The following is a 15,240-nucleotide window of genomic DNA, read 5'->3' on the forward strand; positions in this document are numbered from 1 at the left end:
TATAATGTGCTGGGTTTTATCCATAAGCTACAAATTCACAATGGCACATGTTTCATCACAGAAATTTCTTAAGACCAGAAAACAACAGTTCCAACTGTTGAAACCGACTGTCAACAATACAGACTAACTTCTGTGATCTTTGCTACTGAAATCTTTTTCCCCCTCACAAAACACAGACTGCGTCATCCAAGTTCTCAACATGACAGAATTCAGTCAATATTCACATAACTGCAGTGCGTACTCGACAGTCAATGTTTCAGAATACTTACAAACTGCACTTCTTTGACAAATGTCGGGACTGATGGAAGTGGTACAACTTCATCTCATTGGCCAGGTATCTGAAAGCGGAAAAAAAAAAGGTCACTCAATTATATGTCCTCTTTTCTTTATTTCCTCTTTTCTTTCCTTTAAATTAGCTTTATTCGTACAGCCACCTTACAAATGGTTTTGTTGTTCTTTTTTTTCCCTTTCTTTAAAAAAAAAAAAAAATCAACATTACACAATATTATAAGGGCATTTTGATATGAAGTTACAAATTCTCTTACACAGTGTTCAATGCGTACAGTGGATAAGAATGACTGTTGTTATTGTCAAAAGTATGATCATATGGTGTATAAAGTGAAACTTGAGACTGGATTCAGGACTTTTTGGTAGGGAGAACATAGCGTATGATCTCGGATGGAGAGTCATCGTCAGATTTAAAGTAACTTCGGGTATGCCCCAGGGAAGTTTGTAGGGACCCTTGCTGTATGTGTTGTACATTAATGACCTTTTAGACAATATTAATATAACAATGGAAATAATCAATTATTGATAATACAATGTAATGCCACCGGCTCTGAAAGCTTGCAAAAGTCAAATCCTTTTGTGTGTGTGTTCCCCTGCTGCCGCTTGGTGAGTAGGCAATATTAATAGTAACATCAGACTTTTTGCAGATGCTGCAGTTACCTATGTTGGAGTACTGTCTGAAAGAAGCTGCATAAATATTCAGTGAGATCTTGACGAGATTTCAAAGAGGTGCAAAGATTGGAAACTTGCTTTAAAGGTTCAGAAGTGTAAAATTTTGCACTTCACAAAATGAAAAAAATGTAGAATCCTATGACTATAACATCAGTGAGTCACTGTTGGGAATCAGCCAGCTCATACAAATACCTGGGTGCAACACTTTGTACGGATATGAAATGGGATAATCACAAAGGTTCAGTCACGGGTAAAGCAGGTGGCAGGATCCTGGGGAAGTTAATCAGTCTACAAAGGAGATTGCTTGCAAATCACTCGTGCAACTGGTTCTAGAATATTGATCAAGTGTGTGGGGTCCGTACCAGAAAGGACTAACGAGGGATAATGAATGTGTACAGAGACGGGCAGCACAAATGGTCACAGATTTGTTTAATCCACGGGAGTGTGTCACAGAGATACACAAGGAGCTGAAATGGCAGACTCTTGAGGATATACATAAACTATCCCAAGAAAATCTATTAAGAATGCTTCAAGAACCAGCTTTAAATGATAACTCTAGGGATATACTACAACCCGCTATGTATTGCTCACACAGGGATCGTGAGGATAAGATTAGAATAATTACTGCATGCACAGAGGCATTCAAACAACCATTCTTCCCATGCTACTTATGTGAATGGAACAGGAAGAAACCCTAATAACTGATACAATGGGACATGCCCTCTGTCATGCACCTCACAGTGGTATGCGGAGTGTAGATGTTGATGTAGATGTCGATGACAAGTACGACACCCAGTAGTCTGATTGGCAGCATTTAATTGTTGAAATATTCTTCTTATATTTCATAGGTTTCTTCCATCTCATTTAACACTAAAAAACCTGAACTTACAGGACTGAATATTTTAGTTGCTCTGATAAAGGCACTGGCATATCTAAGGCATGGCTTACCATTCTCATAACAAGCCAGCTGATTACTCACCACTGCACAGTTATTTATTTATGCAAGTCCTCTATTGAACAAATTTTGAAATGTACAAGTACTGTCTACCAATTATAAAGCAACATATTTTACACACTCAATGCACTGTAACATAAAACTTGACTATAAACAATATTTTTAGCTTCCTCTCTGGGAGAAGAATACATAAATTTTTGGGCAAATTTAATTTTACAGAAGCAACACGTTGCTGTCAGGGTCATCAATCTCGACACTGGTCTGATGGACATCTCCCTGCTACTTTATCCCGTGCAAGCCTCTTCATCTCATACTAACTACTGCAGCCTACATCTTTCTGAACCTGCTTACTGTATTCCTCTCTTGGTCTCCCTCTACGATTTTTATCCACCACACTTTAGTGATCCCTTGATGTCTCAGAATGAGTCCCCTCAACTGATCCCTTCTTTCAGTCAAATTGTGCCTTTCAGTCAAGTTGTGCCACAAACTTCTTTTCTCCCCAACTCTGTCCAGTACCTACTCATTAGTTACATCATCTACGCATCTAATCTTAAGCATTCATGTGTAGCACCACATTTCAAAAGCTTGTATTCTTGTCTAAACTGTTTACAGTTCATTTTTCACTGCTCTACATGGCTACACTCGAGGCAAATATTTCCAGAAAAGATTTCCTAACACTTAAATCTGTATTCGATGTTAACAAATTTCTCTTTTTCAGAAAATGCAACAATGGAAAATCCAGGATGGAATGTAACAGTATTATGAAAAGCAAAGTTGCTACTCACCATATATTAGATATGCTTTATTTACTTGTGATAGTCTTTTTTTTTGTGCCTATTTGTGGCTCAGCATTTCCACTTTGTGGTGAGTAGCAACTTTCCTTTTCATAATCTTCTTCAGAAAAGCTTTTCTTGCCATTGCCAGCCAACATTTTATATCCCCTCTACTATGACAGTCTTCAGTCATTTTTCTGCCCAAATAGCAAAACTTATCTACTACTTTCAGTGTCCTGTTTCCTAATCTAATTTTCTCATCATCACCTGATTTAATTTGACTACATTTAATTTCCTCACAATTGCCTGATTTAATTTGATCATATTCCACTATCCTTGTTTTGCTTTTGTTGCTGTTCATTGTATATTCCACTCATTTCCTCTTCCAAGTACTTTCCTGTTTCTGACATAATTGCAATCTCATTGACAAAGTTCAAGGTCTTTACTTCTTCTCCTTGGAATTTAATTCCTACTCCCAATTTTTCTATGGTTTTCTTTACTGCTTGTTCAACGTACGGACTAAATAACATCAAGGGTAGGCTACAACATCATCTCACTCCCTTCCCAACTACTCCTTCCCTTTGATGCCCCTAGACTTTTATAATTGCTCTCTGGTTTTCTGTATAAGTTGTAAATAGCCCTTTGCTCCCTGTATTTTATCACCACTACCTTCAGAATTTCAAAGGGAGTATTCCAGTCAACACTGTCTAAGTCTACAAATGCTATAAATGTATGTCTGACTTTCCTTAACCTATCTTCTAAGATAAGTTATAGGGTCAGTATTGCCTCGTGTGTGCCTACATTTCTCCGAAATCCAAACTGATCCTCCCCGACGTTGGCTTCTACCAGTTTCCCCATTCTACTGCAAATAATTCCTGTTAGTATTTTACAACTATTACTTATTAAATGATATTTTGATAATTTTCGCTCCTGTCAGTAGCTACATTCTTTGGAACTACAATTATTACATTCTACTTGGAGTCTGAGGTTATTTCGCCTGTTGCATACATCTTGCACTCCAGATAGAGTTTTGTCAGGTGTGGCTCCCCCAAGGCTACCAGTAGTTGGATCTCATCTACTCCCAGGACCTTGTTTCGAATTAGGTCTTCCAGTGCTGTGTCGAATTCTTCTCATAGTGTAGTATCTCCCATCTCATCTGATCTACGTCATTTTCTATTTCTGTAATATTGCCTTCAAGTTCACCTCTCTTGTAGAGACCTTATACATACTCCTCCACCTTTCAGCTTCCACTTCTTTGCTTACGACTGGTTTTCCATCTGAGGACACACCATATAGTTTTTCAAATAAACCAACTTCCCCACTTGATTATAGTTTCTTGTTTAACACAGACCCTGTATCAACTAGATGCAGTATAAATGTAGGTTTACCTGTGCCTCTTTGTGTTTAGGAAGATGAACAATTTCTCAGAAAATACCACAATAGAAAAAAAAGAAAGAAAAAAAAAGCTTCTACATTTCAACACTTCTAGAACATTCTCCATAACTGTAACTAAAAGTGCAATACATCAGCCCCCAAATACTAACAGATAATAATCAGGGTTGCCACAAATTTCCAAGATATTTCCCTGATTTCCGGACAAGTTTTAGCACTTTTCCATGACAAATTTTGAGATCTCAAAGGTAAGTTAAAACATAAGTTGGCAATCTGTCTTTGCAGCTATGGTACAATAGTGCAAATGAGGAAATATTTTAAAAAGCTAGCAATCAGATGGGGTTTCCTGATGTGAGCAAAAATCTTAAGTACTAACATCAAACTCTTTTGTAATGAACTGTTTTTAGATGGAGAAACCAAGCCAAATGGTACGTGTATTTCATTCAGACCACTGATATTATTTTACTTCAATAAAACGAAACACACATTGTGATAAAAATGCATATTTCCTTGGAGTTGCAAGACAGATTTAAAATACCTTCACTGATTTCAGAAATAACCTCAGGAAAAAGCTGGCCTCTTGAAAGAAGTGTATAAGGTGGGAAAGAATTGTGTAAAGCAACACTGCAGGGGACCCCCAATGAAATATTGGTTCTACAATGTTCGTTATTGTCGGTTATTACCCACTGTGCTATATCTTTTATTTTACAGGTATTCAGGGATTTTTCTTTCGAGAAATATAGAAGCACAAACCGCCAGCAACTGGCATAATCTTTTTCTTCTTATTTTCCACGCTTTCTAACATATACAGTACTTTTAAGTGCCAAAATGAACTATAACAAATAAAATGTCTATAAAATGCCACACTGTACAACATACTTATGACGAGACAGCTGTAATTCCTGAAGTCCATCGCCCACGGCCTCTGGCCTGCCGGGGAACACCACAGTCCTGGGCCCACAGATAAACCGTGAAAATCTGCTGCATTATGTCACACACAAACAGACCCAGCCTGCGGGCAGGTCGGTGAGACTAGATCCGACAGGCAGGGCCTGCACCTCAGTGGGAACCAAATGGCTTTAGGTCGGCAGGCCCGATCCGTTACAGATACCCACAGGAGCAGCCTGCACTTTTGGCCCACCTCGGAAACCCCACGCACGGCCAGCTCTTCACGAGCAACAGACAGATAGCTGAAGAAATGAGACCGTGGTGATCAATCCGTGCAACAGGTAACTTGCTCAAATACTCTGAGAATCAATAATATTGAGGATAGGTAGTACGGTAACTCACCATAAAGATGATTGCTGAGGCTCAGACAGACATGTAGAAAAAACAATCACACTCTCACAACTAAATGTTCATCCTAAGTATTTGTCACAAAATGAGAGAGAAACAGCGCGCGTGCCCCCCCCCCCCCCCCCACACACACACACTCTCTCTCTCTCTCTCTCTCTCTCTCTCTCTCTCTCTCTCTCTCTCTCTCTCCACTCAGACACAACTCAGTCACACATAACCTCTGTCTCCGGCTACTGCATCTACAGTTTCTGAGAATCAGACCCAAATAAACTACTACTCTTGCCTCCCTGGCTCTCGTTGGCAGCTGCTAGGCTAGGGGCAAGAAGTGGTGGCAGCACTGACTGCAAGCTGAGGGGAGTGGTAGGAAGGGAAGAAGCAGTGGGAATGAGGAAGTAAGGAAGCGGCGCACACACTCGGCTGCACCCAGCCGCGATGATGCACGACACCTCAGTAAACAAACCATTTCATTTTCTGAGACAAAAACCAAATATTTCCAGTGTTTTTTTTTTTCAGATTTCCCTCATGTGTTTGAAATTCCCTGATATTCCCTGATTTCCATAATCTGTGACAACCCTGATAATATTGGAATTTTCAATGATGTTTACCCAGCCCCCCATTTCCGATCCTCCTAGTGATGGTCATAGTAGCCTCTACACCCATTCACAAACTCACAGCCTGTGAGTTCCCTCTGTGCTCTTAAACCTCACTGAAAATCGAGTGCTGTTTGTCACATCCTTTTTAAAAACTTCAGAGAACACAGATAGCATAGGAATGGGTCTAAATTTCCCTACATTATCCTTTTCTCATAGAGCAGTTCATACAACTGACCATTCCCAAAGCAAAAATTACAAATGTGGCTAATTACTGGGCTAACGTATGTGCCACAGCATTTAGTTATTCTGCTACACATCCCATTATAATCCACGGGAATCCTTAGTCTTCGGCAATTTAATTAGTGACTCGATCTCCCCGTTGTCAGTACCACAGAGCTGTAATTCGTGTAGCAGTCATGGAAAGTCATTTTCTAAGAGTTGAATTACTCCCTACAGAAACTAAGTTTTAATTTAATTCAATAGCTGTTTTTAGAAAGTGACTCTGTAAGTGTAACAAAATAGCAAAGCTATCATAGTTGTGGCACTGCTGTCCACTGACCCTGTGTAATGTGTGTGAATTTTACTGAGAATTTTCCGAGAAGAGAAGAGGAAACTGATTTCGAAATTTAAGTGCCGAGACAAGTCATCCGCCAAAAAACAGTTGCGGTTCTGCATTAATCCTGACAAGATTTGACTGTATGTTTATTGAACAAAAATTTGGAAATTGGTATGATAAAGATAATACTTGAATAACACAGTTTGGAAATGGTAGGAGTAAACTTAGTAAAGACTTCTACAAATTTTTGAGAACAATTCTCATGGAGAAACATCAGACTGGCTAACAGTACTTCAAGAATGGATAAAAAACTGTCTCAACCACAATAAAACATTTATTTAAAAGTGTTACCGGTTTCAGTCAGATTGTGACCATCTTCAGACCATTTATATGATGACGGTAGGCGGTGGCGCAGTGCTGAACGGGACAGGTGTTATGACTCCACAAAGTGAGTTTTTGACATTTATGGAGTAATAACACCAGCTCCATTCACTGCCACTACCTAGCATCGTGGTATAAATCTTTTGAAGATGGTCACATTGCAACCGAAACTGAATAACATTGTAAACAAATGTTTTATTGCAGTCGAAACTGTTTTTAATTAATTTTTAAAGTAAGAGTTTTGTCTACTGTGTGTAATCCAGTGATGTAAAGATATAAAAAAATAAGAGAGTTTTATAACAATTATGCATGAAATGAAAGGATGTTTCAATATTTGTAATTAATAATTTTCAATAGTCTATAATTTAAATGTTAAGCATAAATGACTTTTTGCAACCAAATGTGGTTCACCACAGTGGACTTCTGACTAGGGCAGTTTGCTCAGGTGACTTGCTGAGCCGAGAGCATGTGAGGTGTTTTGGGGTCTCTTGTCAGTGGACGCCAATCTGGTAATGTTGTTTAGGCAGCAAAATGCTACTCGTGCATGAGTGTTGAGTAAAGAATTTTGGAAGTTAATGTTTTAATGTTCAAACTGAAACATATCAGTGTTTCGTTCAGTGGTTCTGAGATATCAGTAGATGGCATCATTTTGTGCACGACTTAACTTTTTTTTTAGATTCACATATATAGTTTATCCAAAGACTGTAAATCATTTGGCCTATTTCATTTGTTCTTGTTATAATATTGAACTGGTTCCAGCATCTTGATATCATAAGATCTCATCTTTCATTTTATATTTGGTGTCAACGAATCCTGTGTCGAGGTGTTAGAGCTCGAAATCTAAAATATTGTGAATAAATCAAGTGTTTCAAAAGTCTTGTTTACATTCATCAGAATTGCCCTGATTCCAGTTGTTTAAATATATCACTCAATGTATTTTTTAAAAATTCACTGATTGTATTTCATTGGCTACTTGTTTAAAATTAAAATGTGCACTTAAGGACATAACTGCAATGGTGGACAACTGCTCCCCTCCGTAGATGAACTGTCTGTTACTCACTAGGTTGTTCAGTCACCCCTTTGGTGGGGAAGTAAAGCTGGTTAGTTTGGTATGCACATGGGGTACTTATTAGTGCATGCTACTACTGCTTATGTTGCAACTTAAGCACTGTACATATACCTGACTTAACAGTAACAAAATCAGCAGATATGTAGATGGCACATTCATAATATATAATAAAATTGAAGAGCAAATAGAAATGTTGTTATGTAGATTCAACAGCTTTCATAAGAACAGCCATTTCACACAGAGAGAACATCAGAAAGATAACAATATAAACTTCTTTCACATGACAATAACAAATACAAAGCAGACCCTGAACATCAATGTGCACAGAAACCAACACAAACAGTCACCGTCACTGCAAATCCCCCCACCACACACACACACACCAACACATGAAAAACAATCTGCGTTCACTGCTTTCTTAAACAGAATACAGAAATTACCACTTCGTGCTGGCGACAATGACCCACAAACACACACAATCAAATAGATTTCACAAAACAATGGCTATGATGAATATGAACTAGGTGCGCTATCACAACACATACCAGAAAACAAACTGACAGGGCCATCAGCCAACATACAAAAACCCAACTGTATAACTATACCACAATTCAGAGCCATTTTATACAAAACAGCCAACCTGTTCGAAAGCAGAGGTATCAGGATCACTTCTGCCAACAACAACTTAACTGGTTCATGACATCTCACAATCAACAGAAGAACTGAGCAAATTACAAACTTGAGCTATATGCAGTCATTGCAACTACTGTAATACTACAGTGATCAAATGGGCAGAAATTTTAAAACCCATTTTAAAGAACTTGTTGACTGTTTCAGACTTGATGAACCTAAGAAGTCAGCCACAGCAAAACACATGGACAAAACAGGCCACAGTGTTGCAACAGCATAATTTCAAAAAGAGCTGAAAAATGGCCATCTCGGAGGAAATGGATGAGTCATCCACGTTAAAAGTTGAAAAACAAGATCGTAAATGAAACAGTGGAGTTTAAGAACCCACATTTCTTGACCAACTTCAATTCAATAGAACACATATACACATTAAGATCATATACAAACCTAGGTCCCAGCAACATCTTTGAAATTCTTTAAAATAAAATTTTATAGTGTCATTTCTAAACTCAAATTGTCACAGTCTCCCATTCTGTGATATATGTTGTCGAGCAATATCAGTGATGTGACAGTATAATATGTAGAATGCATCGCAAGTGACTGCCAACAGCCGGGTAGACATACTGATAGGTAGATCAAAACACAGTCTGTTCTGACTGCCGTGTTGCTTTGCTCCACAGTCAAGTTCTTTTGCGATATCGTGTTTAGAGTTACCTTCAGGAATTTGTCAATGATGGCTAACAAATTCATAGAAATGTTCATAGAAATGGAGGTTGCTGAACACATCGTAAGAAGACAGCCACTTCAGATAAACAAAGTGAGGTGTTATTTAAAATTTTTCCATGTGAACAGCAGACCAACAAACAAAGAGGCATCGCCTCTTATTAAGCTATCCTTCTGTTTCTCTGCAGGATGCCCACAGCAGCTGCCAAGACTACACACACAAACTTTAACATCTACGCACCCTTGCGCTAAATATTTTTCTACTGCCACTGCAGCTCAATGATGATGCCTAACTTCAAAGTATGTTGCTAATTAAATAATTTCAGTAGTCAACACATTTTGTGACTGGTAGCAGTATTCCAAAAACCTTCTCATATTTAAGAAACACATAGTAGCAAAAAGCCTTGTTGCACATCATTTCCTGGCCACATACGTGTCCTTGTCATGTTCGCCATTGTGGGTGCTACACTAGGTTTCTGGTATTCTGGTGATGGGGGCTACGGTTCCCCAGGGAGAGGGCTGAAATATCCATAACCCTTCTACATGTACAAGCAGAGTGAGGGAAAAATGACTGTCCACATGCCTCCTTAAGGGTCCTAATTTCTCTTATCTTCGTGGTCCTTACATGAAATGTACATTTGTGGCAGTAGGATCAATCTGCAGTCAGCTTCAGATGCCGGTCCTCTAAATATTCTCAACAGTGTTCCTCGAAAAGCGTGTCACCTTCCCTCCAGGGATTCCCATTTGAGTTCGAGTTCCCGAAACATCTCCATAATACTTGCAGGCTGATCGAACCTACTAGTAACAAATCTAGCAGCCCACACCTGCATTGCTCCAATGTATTCATTTAATTCTCCCTGGTGCACATCCCTGGCACTCTAGAATAGGTTACTCAAGAACAGGTCGCACTAGCGCCCTATATGCTGTCGCCTTTACAGATGAACCACACTTCCTCAAAATTCTCTCTATAAACTCGAGTCAAGCATTTGCCTTTCCTACTACAATCCTTACATGCTCATTCTATTTCAGATCACTTTGCAATGTTACACCTCGATATTTAAACAACATGACTGTCAAGCAATGCACTACTAATGCTATAATCAAACATTACAGGTTTGTTTTTCTTGCTCATTTACATTAACTCATATATTTCTACTTTTAGAAGTAGCTGCTTTTCATCACACCAACTAGAAATATAGTCTAAGTCATACTGTATCCTCCTACAGTCACTCAGTGATGATACTATCCCATACACTACAGCATCATCTGCTAACAGCCACAGACTGCTGCTCACCCTATCTCCCAGGTCATTTTTGTATACAGAAAATAACATAGCTCCTATTACACTTCCCTGGGTCACTCCCGATGACACGCTCATCATCAAGAACAACATACTGTGTTCTGTTACTTATGAGCCACTCATGAGAACCTATTCCATATGCTCGTATCTCCGTTAACAGTCTGTAGTGAGGCACTGTGTCAAATGTTTTTTTAGAAATCTAGGAATATGGAATCTACATCCTGCCCTTCATCCACAGTTCCAAGGATATCATATGGGAAAAGGAAAAGCCAAGTTTCACATGACACATGAGTGATGCTTTCTAAAACTGTGCTGACTGAGGGACAGAAGCATTTCAGTATTCAGGAAATTTATTACATTTGAATTGAAAATACATTCAGGAACTCTGTAGCAAATCAATGTTAAAGATATTAGTCTGTAATTTTGTGAATCGGTTCTTCAACCTTTCTTACATACAGGAGCCACTTACGCTTTATTCCACTCACTTTGGACTTTGAGTTGGGCAGGAGATTCACGATAAATGCAAGCTAAGTACAGGACCAATGCTATAGAGTACTCTTTGAAACCAACCTGGTGACACTTGTTTTCAGCTGTTTCCCTTGTTTCTCTATGCCAGAGGTACACTACCGCTCATTATTTTCTATACACCCTGCTATTTCATATTTAAAACACAAATTGAACATTATTTCCCACAAAATATTATTATGTTAACTTCCACATATATAATACAATCGCAATCATTATATTTTACTTTCATTAAAGTACCCTCCTTTGGATTTAATGAATGTCTCACAAAGTAGAAGCATGCGGTCAATCAGTTTTTGTAGGTATCGTGGACTATATGATTCCACAGATCCTTAACAATACTCCAGAGATATTCCTTGGTGGATATATTAACTTCCATGATATATCTGTACACTTCATCCCAGACTATTTAAATGGGATTACAATCAGGGCTTTGAGACAGACATACCATATCATTCAGCACTTTCTGTTCTTCCTTTGATGCAATGTAGTTCTACAGTATGCTGAACAATGTTTCGGGTCATTATCCTGGTTTAAGGTGAACCCCTTCCCTATTAAGTGCAATCCACTTCATATTGCCCGATACTGAAGCATGCGGTGCTACTGCTTCTGATCCATACACCCCTCTATTTTCACTATGTCACCAACTCTATCCCCAGCAAAACAGCCCCAAACCATAATAGAACCTCCACCGTGTTTAACTGTAGGTAGAACACACTTCTGGGCTACCGTTTGCCCTACAAATCGGCGAACAAATATTATCCTTCTGGTTCCAAAAATCTCAAACTCTGATTCATCGGTGAATAACACCTTCATCCACTCTTCCAGTGTCCAACTACGGTGTTTTCTAGCCCATTCAAATCTCTTCTGTTTATCTATGGGCCTGAGAAGGGGTTTCCTTACTGTGACATATCCTTTCAACCCGATTTCAGTCAGTCTCCTTTTTACTATTGCAACAGATATTGTTGTCGTGTTCACTTCTACCAATTCTGCATGAATTTGGGGCGCTGTTTTGAATCTGTTTCTCTTACTGGTTATACTGATATATTTATCTCACTTTTGGTTGTTTACAAGGTCGTCCTGGTCATGGTATGTCCTTATTGCTACCTATTGTCTCCTGGCAGTGAAAGGTGTGTTGCACTCCCCCTACAGACACACTACACTGTTTCACAATTTGGCAAATAGAGAAACCCGCTTGGCTAAGTGCTTCAATACCAGCCAGTTTTTCTACGGACATCTCCACTCGTGAAGCCATACTAGCAGTGTGCACACTTCAATGTCACGAAGGAACTGAAATGCAGGAACCACATGTTACGTATCTTAGCAACGCTTGTCATTCACTGCGGACATAACATCAGTGCAGGGAAAATGCAGGTCCACTAAATGCGGCGTCTGTCGCCAAATAGGTAAACAAACTTATCAGATTGGTACATAATATTTATGTATACAACATTGTTTGTTGGATACTGTTGTATCTCTATGACCACAAACAAAAATCATGACATGTGTACAACTGTTGTACTATTCCTTTGCTTCATCAACCGTACCCACGGTATTAGACCTTATCTACAGAATCTAGATGTCATTTATTGGGTGTACTGAAATTAATTAGCAGTGGTGTATCTGTTATCGTATCTTCCATATGAGGGTCCGTGCAGTGGTCAAACTATCTTCGAATGACTCTAAAACTGTCCTTATACAGGACCAGACAACTTCACCATCACACTCTAATTAAAACTCAATAGAGAAAATATTCTTATCAATGTCTCTTCGATATACGTCCCACGAATTACTAAGCAGTACATGTTGTTAGTGGGTGTCAATAACAGGCAATGGAAATGCCTGAATTCTGTTGCTTAAATCGATCGGGTGAAAGCAGTTCGGAATTCTTGAAATCGAGGAGTCGGCTGATAGCATTTGTAGGGTTTGGAGGAGGAGGCTAGTGCTCTCTGGGGTGGAGCTGGTGTTCCAAAGTATTCACCATCAACAGTTACCTTCCAATCCTGGAAAGACTACAACAATAGGAGGTTTATTTCTGAGTGTGGGTGTGAATTCTGTCCAGTCATTTTGCGAACACACATACACTACATATGCGCATGCCTTATATCACATAGCAGATCCATAAATTCCAACTGTTTTCATGGAAACTGAGTGTGGTATTTTTGTGCAACTTTTTCCTTTCTGACTCTAAACTGTTCACCATTTTTGCCTTTGTGTATATTTTTGACACAAGTTGGTATGAACCAGCTGGAGGTGGTGTCATAAGTGTATGCTATGTACACAATCCAGTCCCACTGTTGAATCTCGGATTTATTCCCGACTGTAGTTAGATATGGGGCTTTCTGGAGACTTCTCACATTGTTGGGAGGTGAAGGCTATTTTAAAATTAAGACTGAAAAAGCCATTATTCAACTGAGATTCGATCCCACACCTCTTGGTTTTTAGGCATGCACTTTACCATTAAACCACCAGGTCCAACATGTACTTGGATAGTTCACCGACAGATAGCAAATATATATATATATATATATATATATATATATATATATATATATATATATAAATGTGACATATATGGTGATATCTTTTGATTGCAATTAATTAGAAACTTAAATTATTTACACAGTCAAGGAACCATAGAGCTTAGTGCTTGACATAACTTTCATTGTCATACCTATACCTGCTCCTGAGGAAAAGGTGTCTTGACAGGCAGGCGAACAGCAGACTGGGGCCAATAAATAGCAAAAAAATATTGCTTTATGTGACATAGTAAGAACTCAACAGTTTCTGGATTTTCTTCCTTTACCTGTACTGTGAAACCGTGCTTCGTGCCAAATTTTACTATTGTAAGTCAATGTAAAGCACGCTATAGGATTTGACGAGTGGGTTTTTGGGTGTCAAATATGCGAAATAAGTGGCCATACTGCACGGACTTGGAGAAGCTTAAATATTTTACATTGCCAAGGAACCACAGTAGCTGACAAAAAATTTCAACTTGGCACACTTGATACATGTACCCATTCCCAGAAAAAAGGAGTCTCAACAGATGGATCAATGTTGGGACCACTCCTGTTCCTTATTTATATAAATGATATGCCCTCTAGTATTACGGGTAACTGGAATTGTAAACCCTGACCTTGGTCAGACACTTAATCATTGATCAGATAATCAAACAAATATGAGGAGTCTTCTATTAAAAGAATCCACCGGTTTGGACAGTCACGTAGAGATTATCCAGGCGAAGACACCATTCGGATACGGTGGGGTGTCACGTAGAGTACAAAGGCGAGTCTGAGCACCTAGCGATGCACTGAATGAACAAACAAGCAACATATTCCACATAAGAAGGTGCTAAAATTAATTCTTTAAGGAAAGTTGGTAAATTGAAACATTTAACAGATGTCTTAGATCAACAGAACATAGTTATCACAGCCCTTCAAGAGTTAACCGGGACACTATCGAATCAGGGGGATATCGAATTTATAAGGGACCACCAGGAGAAAGGGAAATAGAAAATCTTCCCCAATTTGGTGTGGGTTTCTTGGTACACAATAGAATATTTGATTCCATTGACGATCTTTCGTCCAATTCCTCAAGAATGGCATTGTTAACAATTAAGGTGGAAAACAAAAGATCCACACTGATAAATATTCATGCTCCAACTAATGTTAGAAATAGAACTGACAAGGATGGAACAGAAAAATTCTGGGATGAACTTGATCAACTAGTAAGGACCATACTAGAAACTAACATTAAAATTCTGCTTGGAGACTGTAATGTGAAGACAAGACGAGAGAAGGAATTTCGAGGTGTGGTGGGGCGATGGCCAGCTCATAAACTTATGAACAGGAATGAGGAACGGTTAATTGAATTTTATACTACAAATGGATTGGTGTTTAAGACAACAAGGTTTAAGAGAAGATCACATAAGTTAATGACATAGAAATGTCCTAACGTCAAGCTAGTAGAGTTCCAGATAGATGTAGCCATGGATCAGAAATACCATAAGGAAGTCTATTTTAAGTGCTGCGTGGCGTTGATGTTTATTCGGACCACCACATTTCTAAAATTAAAATCTAACTGACGC

The 15,240-nt window shown here is 38.8% G+C and overlaps 1 protein-coding gene across 3 annotated transcripts in view; it reads right to left on the minus strand.

Moving 5' to 3' along the window:
* The window catches only part of LOC126212896 (uncharacterized), a 93,815-nt gene that overhangs the window by 62,694 nt on the left and 15,881 nt on the right, over positions 1 to 15,240 (minus strand). For all 3 annotated transcript variants that reach the window (XR_007540960.1, XR_007540959.1, XM_049940416.1), the window contains exon 2: positions 270 to 338. Coding sequence is in view for 1 of the 3 variants with exons in the window: in XM_049940416.1 (XP_049796373.1) it covers positions 270 to 338 (69 nt within the window). In the remaining 2 variants the exon portion in view is untranslated. The remainder of the gene's footprint in view (positions 1 to 269; positions 339 to 15,240) is intronic.

This window comes from Schistocerca nitens, chromosome 11, assembly GCF_023898315.1.
Source record: "Schistocerca nitens isolate TAMUIC-IGC-003100 chromosome 11, iqSchNite1.1, whole genome shotgun sequence".
Taxonomy (NCBI): Eukaryota; Metazoa; Arthropoda; class Insecta; order Orthoptera; family Acrididae; genus Schistocerca; species Schistocerca nitens.